The 10,446-nt window shown below is 51.3% G+C and overlaps 1 protein-coding gene and 1 long non-coding RNA gene across 2 annotated transcripts; both read left to right on the top strand.

Moving 5' to 3' along the window:
- Positions 1–230: 230 nt before the first annotated feature.
- On the top strand, positions 231–2,416 carry LOC128102423 (uncharacterized). The gene is made up of 3 exons (XR_008215394.1): positions 231–302; positions 519–939; positions 1,800–2,416. It is a non-coding gene; the product is annotated as an uncharacterized LOC128102423 (long non-coding RNA).
- A 1,017-nt stretch (positions 2,417–3,433) lies between these two features.
- Positions 3,434–4,610, top strand: Id1 (inhibitor of DNA binding 1). Its single transcript, XM_052723970.1, has 2 exons — positions 3,434–3,939; positions 4,175–4,610. Exons 1-2 carry the CDS (start codon positions 3,526–3,528, stop codon positions 4,214–4,216), a joined length of 456 nt encoding a protein of 151 aa, XP_052579930.1. The 5' UTR covers positions 3,434–3,525; the 3' UTR covers positions 4,217–4,610.
- The last annotated feature ends 5,836 nt before the right edge of the window (positions 4,611–10,446 follow it).

Consider the following 10,446-nt stretch of genomic DNA (forward strand, 5'->3'; position numbering starts at 1 on the left):
CCTTTAATCACAGCACCTGTGAGGAAGAGTGGATCTCTGTGAGTTCGAGGCCAGCCTGGGCTACATAGTGAGCCCCATCAAAAATTAACAAATAAACTTTTTTTTAATGTATGTATTTTTTTACCTCTAAAATTTAAAATTTGAGACAGGATCTTCCTCGATTGCTCTGACCAGCCTTGAACTCGATGTATAGCCTAGACAGGCTTCAAACTTGCAATCTGTCTTCCTTAGCTCCCAAAGAATCCTGCTAGGATTGCGGGGCTGGTGCCACCAGACTGCATCCCTCTCCAGACAGCACAGCAGTGAGTATCTTTGGGCAGGGAGCTCTATGCCTGTCAGTGTAGGTTTCTCTAAAATTGACTACAGTAGAATCTCTGGGGCGATGAATAATTGTTAGTAATTAATTAACATTCCAGTTCCCTTCCTTGGCTGCCCAGTGCCTTTCTAGTCCTTTTAGCAAGTCTCTCCTTTTTAAAATTAATTGTTTAATTGTATGTTTTTATTTATTTTGTGTACAGGAGGAGGTGTCATATGCATGATGATGAGCATTTGGAAGGCTGAGGACAACTTGCAGGGCTCACATCTACCGTGCGGCTTCTGGGGATTGAACGCCTGCCTTTAGGCTTGGGAGCAGGAGTCTTTCTTTACTGACTGAGCCGTATCACCGCCAACCCCAAGCAATTCTTTTGAGCAGTGCAAAGTTCAAACCTCTTGTGATCCGATTGTTAGCTGTTCGGTGAACAGTATGTAAGGAGTTGGGGAGGAGGGAATTCAGCTCCTTAGTGATATGCTGCTTTTTCTTTTCTTAGAACAGGTTGACCTCAAATTCCTAACCCTTCAGATCCTTCTGCCTCATTGTTTGGGGACTGCTGGGATTACAGATGTGACAGTCTCTCCTTTGAAGCTGGTTTCACTTGCCAGTTTTCCTGGTTTTCTGAGGTACAGCGGGCAATGGGCTGTTCATTGTCGCACCAAATATCTGTATGAATTCATTGCTATGGGGAGGAGAGACTATAATATTGCCCTCTCCTAGGGAGCATACAGTATTTTACCCTTGTTTCTCAAGGTAATTCTGGGGTGACAAGTGACAAGCCTCAGTTTCCTGCTTCTGGTTGTCTAGGGCTCTGGAGTCAGGTGGCCTGTCCTCTTTGGGAGCGAGAGTGAGAGACAGGCTCTCACATACATACACCATATACTAGCCTGGCCTTGAGCTCAATGTGTGGTTTAGGACAAACTTTTTTTGTTTTGTTTTGGTTTTTGGTTTTCAGTTTTTCCAGACAGGGTCTCACTGTGTACCCCTGGCTGTCCTGGGACTCACTCTGTAGACCAGGTTGGCCTGGAACTCACAGAGATCTGTCTGCCTCTGCCTCTTGAGTCCAACCATTGTCCAGCTAGGATAAACTCTTGATCCTCCTAACTCTACCTTCTCAGTGCTGAGGTTGCAGGCATGTGCCCGCACACAGGTTTAGGGCATTCTGGGGACAGAACCCAGGACTTCCCGAATGCTAGGCCAGCAGTCTACCAGCTGAGCTACATCCTCTGTGACACTATGTCCTTGATGTTTCCAGGACAATAGCTAAGGTTCCTGGGAGGTTTTTAACCCCCTGTTCTTTTGTGAATAAACTAAACAGATCGGTCTTCAGTGCTATGGAGGGAACTACGACAGATGAAGGCAAAACTTCACACAGCTCTTGTTCCGAGAAAGAGCTCCGGGACTGGTCGTGGCTATTATCGAAACCAGGCAGGGTAGGGCAGAGCAGAGCGTACACCTAACACCACGACCCTTCTATCTCCTTCAGGTCTCAGACTCTCCTCCACCTGAAAGGAAGATGTTCCTGGTATCGCTCCCAGTTCAACGGACCTAGATAGGTCCTGGTCCTAGGAACTTCACGTTCATTTTTCTGGAGACTGAGTCAGCCTCGGAGTCCAGAATAAAAGAAGGCCTGCTTTAAAATCTGTCCCAGAACATGACGTGACAGAGCACACCTGTAATCTCAGTGTAGGAATCCAGCTCAGCTGGGGAGGGGCCTCGGCCGAGAGGAGTTTAGCGGGGAGAAGGTTTTCTCACACGAAAACCTCCTAAACCACCCGAGCTGTGGGGCTGGGTGGAGGAGACTCAGCAGGTGTGGGGCGGGGAGGTAAGTTGACCCTTGGTCTGCGGCCGCGCCCACGAGGAACGCATTCCCAGGCCTCCCGCCCAAGGTCTGCAGGTGACAGGCTCATGGGAGGGGGGGCCAAGCGGAGAATGCTCCGGCCCAGTTTGCCGTCTCCATGGCGACCGCCCGCGCGGCGCCAGCTTGACAGCCCGTCCGGGTTTTATGAATGGGTGACGTCACGGGCCTGGCGTCTAACGGTCTGAGCCGCTTGTTCAGACGCTGACACAGACCAGCCCGGGAAAGGAAAGGGAGGGGGTGATCTCCGCAGCTGCTGCTCTGTGGGAGGGAGAGCTTGCTCCGAGGGCTTCAAGAAAAAGAAAAAAAAGAAAAGAAAAGAAAAGAAAAAAAAAAAGCTAGCAAAAAGAAGAGAAAAAATTAAAAAAAATACATGTCGCCAGCTGCTGCAGATTTGGGACCTTTCTGCAAGAGGCTGCAAATCCAAGGTAGAATTGGGGAATGTAGTCTCACTCTCCAGCGACCCTTCTATCTACTTCAGGTCTCAGATTCTGTCCTCCACTTTAAAGATGTTCCCGGTATTGCTCCCAGTTCAATGGACCTAGGTCCTGGTCCTAGGGACTTTACGGTTCATTTTCTGGACGTTGAGACCAGCCCCGGAGTCCAGAGTAAGAGAGAGCCTGCTTTAAAATCTGTCTCAACATGATGTGGCAGAGCACTCCTGTAAACTCAGCACCTGGGAGCTGGAGCAACCAACGAGCATCATGAGTTCAAGGTCGTCCTCCTCCGCTACACAGCAAGTTCTGAGTCCAGCCTGGGTTACATGAGACTCAGTCTCAAGACAAACAAAAAACAAAACAAAACCCTCAAAAATAAATAAACATAAAAATAAAATTCGGCTTTGATAAGTGGAGATCATAGCCCAATCTTCTGACAGCATCTGGGAATCCTGGGCTAGTCCTTAGCTACTGACTGCCCCAGAGCCAGCCACTTCTCCGGTCCTGTTTATCTCATCTGCAAAATGGACCTGGAGAAGCTAGAAAGCGACCACGAGAAGCTGATTCCTGAGATCTTTTTGTTATCTGCAAAATTGGCTTAACCTCTTTGGCTTCTTTAAGGACGAGCCCACTAGCTGCTCTACCCATGCCCTCCCACCCTCGCTGTTCTTGAGCTCCACCACCTTTCCACCAGCCCAAGGGTGCTGGGAGCTGGGACCCGAGGGCGCGCTAAGCCACGCCTCCAGACCAGCCATTGGTTGCTTTTGAACGTTCTGAACCCGCCCTGGGTCCGCCCTTATAAAAGACTGGCTCCAGCGCTCAGCCCTCTCATTGTACAACCTCCCTCCAACTTCTGCGCTCTCTCCCTGCACTTCCCTCGTCGGCTCCTCCGCTCCCCTCCGCCTGTCCTCAGGATCATGAAGGTCGCCAGTGGCAGCGCCGCGGCCACCGCGGGCCCCAGCTGCTCGCTGAAGGCCGGCCGGACCGCGGGCGGCGCGGGCGACGTTGTGCTCGGCTTGTCGGAGCAGAGCGTAGCCATCTCGCGCTGCGCCGGGACGCGCCTGCCGGCCCTGCTGGACGAACAGCAGGTGAATGTCCTGCTCTACGACATGAACGGCTGCTACTCACGTCTCAAGGAACTGGTGCCCACCCTGCCTCAGAACCGCAAAGTGAGCAAGGTGGAGATCCTGCAGCACGTTATCGACTACATCAGGGACCTGCAGCTGGAGCTGAACTCGGAATCCGAAGTCGGGACAGCCGGAGGCCGGGGGCTGCCCGTTCGGGCTCCGCTCAGCACCCTGAATGGCGAGATCAGTGCCTTGGCGGCCGAGGTGAGGTTCGAGTCGGAACATTACGTTATTCTCCTGCGGATGGGGAAACTAAGGCCATGGGGAGGGGTTAGCAGTATGTCTGCCTTCCATTTCGGGTGCATAGCGATTTAGGGGCCCCCAATAAGAAAAAGGTGGCTCCTTCGTCGTGTCCCTTGGAGTGAAGAAGTGGGAACGCCTCTCCCTTTCTTGTCCCTTCCATCCTGTCTCATCCCTTATCTCGCTCTGGTATTCACAGGCGGCATGTGTTCCAGCCGACGATCGCATCTTGTGTCGCTGAAGCGGCGCGCTGAGGGACCAGATGGACTCCAGCCCTTCAGGACGCAAGAGGAATAAAGTGCTCTAGGTTCCCCAAGGGAGCCCGGGAAAAGACTACCGCCGCCACCGGACTCTTGGCGGATCTGGCCAGGGGGCTAGAGGGTTGACCAGCGGAGGCTCACCCTTTCTCCACCTTTCAGCACCCAGAGACTTTGGGGAGGGGGTTAACCAACCCCGTGTGTTTCTATTTTTTGAAAAGCAGACATTTTTTTTAAATGGTCACATTTCGTGCTTCTCAGATTTCTGAGAAAATGTTTTGTATTGTATATTACAATGATCACTGGCTGAGAATATTGTTTTACAATAGTTCTATGGGGGTGGGCTTTTTGTTGTTATTAAACAAATACTTTAGATAACGTTGCAGTGACTTCTTGGATGGGGGGAGGGGCCTGGGGCAGGAGTGACCTCTGACCATCTTCACAGCTGGTGTTGAGAGCGAGGAATTGGAGGGCCACATCTGGACTGCCATTCCTACCGACCTGAATGAGTGTTTCCGGTGTCTTTAATGTCTATTCTTTCCCTCATCCCTGGCCATTTCCCTGTTCTCTAGTGTCATAAAATTAAATCCTCTAGACCTCTAGTAGGGTTTCTCTCAAAGTGGTCTCTGGGCCATCTGGATCACCCAGGGAGGTTGTTAAAATGCAGATGGACCTGCTGGGTCGGCTCGCTCTGGGCTGGGGCGTATTCAAGCCATTCAAGTTGGAAATGCAGGTCACTGGACCATTCACTTCCTTGCCAAGGGCAGGGGTGTGTGTGGCTGTGGGATGACACCTAGTGAGAGGGGCCTGCACAGGGTCGTAGCTTGCCTGAAGCAGGGCTTGTGTGGCCCTCTCTTCCCTGCTGGGCCACCCTTCTCTGGGTGCCAGCAGGCTGCCTTAGGGCTCCTGCCTTGTCCAAGTGGGTGATGAAATTGGCAGGGTTAGGGCTGTGCACAGCTGCAGGGCCACCTGCTCTGGGTCTGAACTCGGCCCCCTCACCCTGGCCTGGCTCTGCTAGCAGATCAACATTTCCCCTGAGGCTAGTGTGGGGGCGAGTCTTGTCCCTAACTCCTGAGAAGGGAAAAGGTTTTACTCAGGTTCTGTCTACCTGGACATGTAGCTTTGTGCTCACCAGGGGAGTGCACAAATATCTGGGCTTGCCTGTGTGTGACCTGAGGAACTGGGGCATCTCTCCTTGGGGTCCGGTAGTGTTTGCAGGTAGCAAGGCGGTACACGCAAATGAGCACATGGGTTCTGCAGACTAGTGTGTGCCCTCCAGGGCTTTGCTTGGGTGCATTGTGCTCATATCTGCCTGGCTCTGGGTTGGTAGGTAGTGTGTATGTTATGGGCTGTAGAGCCACACTGGGCTCCTTTGTAACTAGATTGCTTGGCATTTATTTCTAGGCCACTGCAGGTCTAGGGCAACAGTGGGATAGCTGTGTGTAGGCAAACCATTTCTCAAAAGTACAATTCCCACCTCCCTGGCCAGCTGTGAGTTAGACCTTGGGGACACTGTCCTTTGAGTATCCCTGCCAGGTTAACTCCCATAGAGAAATGGAGTGCCAGAAAAGGCAAAGACCTTGTCCCCAATAGTAAGAACGGTTGATATAATTTGCCACTAAACAATATTAACCAGTTGTGCTAAAGCATGGTGTTAGACAGCCTGGTGTGTGTAGCAAGATCCAGGCAACCCAGAGCTACACAGGGAGACCCTTTCTCAAGTTACAAAATAAGGATTAAAACCCAATAAACAACACCTAGAGCCAGGAGCCAGACTACTCCTTTGCCTGAAGGACTTCATGGATTCCCCACTGGGGTTAAAGGCAGAACTCTGAGCCCAGTTATATCACTGAAGAAATAAGCTGAACAGCAATAAAATTCGGAAATATTTATAGAGCACTTACCTTAAGTTTGACTAAGTTACGTTAACTTTAACACTAAGCCAGGTACATAAAATGATCTCAAGCATTTGATGGACTTTACCAAACAGCGCAGTATTTGTAGGTGGTTAAACCTTTGCCGCACCCTCTCCACCTGGCGGTTTTATAGTACTAACCTCACAGAATTGTCCAGAATAAATGAAATCCAGCACAGAGTTTAGCACACTGCCCAGTACATAAGACAGAAATTATTAATCGGAGGCACACACGTGTGCACTCACTTCCTCACCATGTGAGTCCACCACCACCACCACCACCACCACCCCTCGCAAGCCCACCCACCGGGACGTGGGCGTGTCCCCGCGTGCACCTCTACCCTGCAGAGCCTTTTTCTAGCCCAGGAAGGGGCCACTGCGCCCCTGGCCACTTCCCCCGCCATCCAGGCACACTCTGGCTTCCACGTTTCCCTCTCTTCCTCTTTGGCCCGGACCCAGCCCATCTGGAGGCCGGCTCCGCAGCAGCCTGGGAGCGTTTCCATCAGCTGGGCCCGAGGAATGCGGAGCTATTTAACCTGAGCATCCCCAGGTGTACGGAGGCGCCTGGCTGTCTGGGCCCGCCGACTTTGGCACGGCCGCGCTAGACAAACAGCGGCCGCCCCCGCCCTGCCCCTCCGCCCGCAGCTGCAGCCAGGCCTGGGAACGGGGCGGGCGCCGGCAGCTTGCATAAGAGATACCAAGGAGGGAGGGGGCCAGAGGCCACCAATGTGTGTGCATATCCCAGTTGTGTGTGTACCCCAGACCAAGGGCCAAAGGCCACGTGTGTGTGTGTGTGTGTGTGTGTGTGTGTGTGTGTGTGTGAGAGAGAGAGAGAGAGAGAGAGAGAGAGAGAGAGAGAGAGAGAGAGAGAGAGAGAGAGAGAGAGAGCGCCCCAAACCCAGGGTCAGAGGCCACGAACGTGGTGTGTGTGTGTGTGTGTTCGCGCGCGCGCGTGCACAAGCCAAACCTTCCTCCTTTGGAAATCATTAACATCTCAAACCCTCCCAGACTCGGTGCAAAGACTGAAAACTCAGGGTCCTCTTTATTTAACAAATGCAGAGTGCTTAGTATTTGCTAGGCCTTATCCTACACTGGGTCTTAGACAAAAGGCCAAGACGTGATTAGAGACTTCATATACATGTGATAGGCACTACATATTTAACCCCTTAGTGACCCAAATGCAATCTTCTGCTCATTTTGGTTACAAGCCTAGCCTGTAGTGTTCAGCCATCTCTCAATCCCCTTAAGCTCATTTTAACAGCAACGATAGTAGTGGCTGGCTAATCTCTTTCTTTCTTTCTTCCTTCCTTCCTTCCTTCCTTTCTTCCTTCCTTTCTTTCTTTCTTTCTTTCTTTCTTTCTTTCTTTCTTTCTTTCTTCCTTTCTCTCTCTCTTTCTTTTTCTCTCTCTCTTCTTCCTTTCTTTCTCTCTCTCTTTCTCTTTCTTTCTTTCTTTCTTTCTTTCTTTCTTTCTTCTTTCTTTCTTTCCTGGGGAACCAAACCCTGAGCCTCAACCATGCTAGACAAGTGCCCCATGATCAACCGCATCCCTAGTTCTTGCTTTTTTGAGACAGCATAAGCTGGCTTGAACGGCATCCTGCCTCTTTGATTAAGAACTGAGGCACTGCCGGGCGGTGGTGGCGCACGCCTTTAATCCCAGCACTCGGGAGGCAGAGCCAGGCGGATCTCTGTGAGTTCGAGGCCAGCCTGGGCTACCAAGTGAGTCCCAGGAAAGGCGCAAAGCTACACAGAGAAACCTTGTCTCGAAAAACAACAAAAAAAAAAAAAAAAAAAAAAAAAAGAACTGAGGCACTGAGGCAGGATGATCAGGAGTTCAAGGTAATCCTCACCGACATAACAAATTGGAGGCTAGCCTGGGCTACATAAAACCCTGTCTCAAACAACAAGAACAAAATCTAACTGGAACCAGGAAAGATAGAGATAGCCTAAGCTCCCTCTGTATCTAAGATGTCCTGGGTCAAGTTCTGTGTGACCTGCCTTTGAGAAGACATAGGTCACCATAGCTAGGCATAGGTCTTAAAACCAGGTGGAAGCCAACCAAATTCTATGGAAAGTTCTGGCTCTGTGTGGAGAGTGGGGGATCATCAAGCCCTGATATCTGCATGCACCCTTAACCCCGTCCCCAGCAGCTACTGGTGCTTCTTCAGTTTTTGCTGTTGTTGCTTTGTTTTTGAGGCAGGGTTTCTCTTTGTGGCCATGACTGTCCTGGAACTCGCTCTGTAGACCAGGCTGGCCTCAAACTCACAGAGATCCACCGGCCTCTGCCTCCCAAGTGCTGGAATCCACCAGAGCAGCAGCGGCAGCCGCCTCTGCCACCAAAGCAGTTATATCATCACCTGTTGCCAGGAGATTTTCCATCGTGAGCTATACGACATGTGCACCCCTTGAAAGTGCCCGCCAGGCACAGCTCATTCTCTTGCCTCTTGCTCCTCTCTTGCCCCCTCTTCTTCCTCGTTCTGTCTGTCTGTCTGTCTGCCTGCCTCTCATGTCCCCACTCTCTCCCCTCCCCCGACAAACCTCTTGCACTAACTTGGTCGCATGTGGCGTGTGTCTGCTTAGTGGCGTACTTTGGCGGGCCCCACAAAAAGAACCCACTTTGCCTTTCTTTGTTATGTATCATTACAACCACACCTGGCCATTACAACCACACACACACATATGAGACAAGGTTTTACCCTGTTACCCAGGCTGGCCTTGAACTCAAGGCAGTCCTCCTGCCTCAGCCTTTCAGTTGGTAGGAGTCAAGTATGAGCCAGCCACTGCTCCCAGCAACAGCACTGACTCTTATTGAACACCAGAACCACCAACCGGAGAGGGTTACCCCATGCCTGGGGTCACATAGCTGGGTCCCGAGTGGTAGGCAGACCTCAGATCCTGCCTGGCTGCTGGAGTGAAAGGAGGTGAGTCACAGGGCCAGGCAGCAGTTGGGTGAGGCTGAGGTGAGGACCAGCCACCACTTTCCTGGAAAAGGAAGGGAAGAGGAAACAGGGCTAGGAGGAACCACAGGTCTGGGGAGCAGGCCTGGCTCCCTTATCTCTCTGACCCCACCCTGGCTGGCTCTGCTTCCTGCCCTCAACTCTTGCAAAACCTCCTTCCCAGAGCTTCCCCCAAGAGAGGTGCCCCAGGCCGGTACAGGGTTGCATCAGGGCCTTGTGCAAGGAGCGGTTAGGAGAGATGAGAGGATGGCTGTGGGCCAAGCGGGAAGCAGGAAAGCCGGCCCCAGTGCCATTTCTGATCGGATGTTCTTCCTGGCTCTCGAGCATCGCCAGCTCTCTACCCGCTGCTCTGAGGTTCCAGCGAAGTCCAATCTATACACGCTGAGCTCCAGGCTAAGCTGTTGTCGCTTCTACCTGGGAATTTATAGGAGTCCCAACTTATTCACCGTGTAGTTAGAAAGCTCTTCCCGTGCACTAGGAACAGACTACCGGAACTAAATTCCAACAAGACTCAGTACCATCTAGGAGTTTCCGTTTTTTTTTAGTTGGAGACCGACAGTGAATATATAAAAATACACACACATACCACCTGAGGTTCATTTACTCTGAAATGACCCAAGAAGCTTAAAGGTCAAGGCTCTCACTCATAAGAGTTCTAGCTTAGAGTTCACAGGGGTTTTTGTGCAGTTTGTAAAATTTGTATGTTGTGTTCTTGTTAGAGGCTCCACAAAACCTAGGTTGTGTCTTGTACATGAGGAGAGGCAAGACAGAAGAATCACGCTTATGTGTTGTGTTTGTGTTCCATTCTTGGGTTTAAGACCCGGCATCTCTAAGCCAGGAGAGGCATGGGGGAAATTGCTGAGATGAACCAGTGGACTCCGCCTCCCGCAGTGGCCCTCACGCAGCAAGCATCAATTGTGTGGGCTCTGGTTTTTCTCTGGCCACTCGCGCCCCCTCTCAGGAGGAACTGGAACTGCGCCCCCACGGGCGCAAAATCCTGTTTGGGTCCCAGGGTTAGTGACAGCCTGAATCCTGGCGGCCTCTAATGGACTGTGAGAGTAATAGTGAGTGAGTGAGTGAGTGAGTGAGTGAGTGTGTGTGAGTGTGTGTGTGTGTGTGTGTGTGTGTGTGTGTGTGTGTGTGTGTGTGTTCCCATTTGGTTTATGAGTATGTATCCAGGTACTCACATAACTGTACACCAGAATCCAGAAACTTCCACCCACATCAGAGCTCTGATTAAGATCTTATATATCAAGGTTGGGGATTTAGCTCAGTGGTAGAGCACTTGCCTAGCAAGCACAAGGTCCTGGGTTCGGTCCTCAGCTCTGGTTAAAAAAAAAAAAA

Source organism: Peromyscus californicus, unplaced genomic scaffold (assembly GCF_007827085.1).
Source record: "Peromyscus californicus insignis strain IS unplaced genomic scaffold, ASM782708v3 Scaffold_7__1_contigs__length_154581171, whole genome shotgun sequence".
NCBI lineage: Eukaryota > Metazoa > Chordata > Mammalia > Rodentia > Cricetidae > Peromyscus > Peromyscus californicus.

Coding starts and splice junctions, on each gene's coding strand:
- Id1 (XM_052723970.1), top strand. CDS start 3,526: ATGAAGGTCGCCAGTGGCAGCGCCGCGGCCACCGCGGGCCCCAGCTGC. Junction 3,940..4,174: donor TCAGTGCCTTGGCGGCCGAG/GTGAGGTTCGAG, acceptor TGGTATTCACAG/GCGGCATGTGTTCCAGCCGA.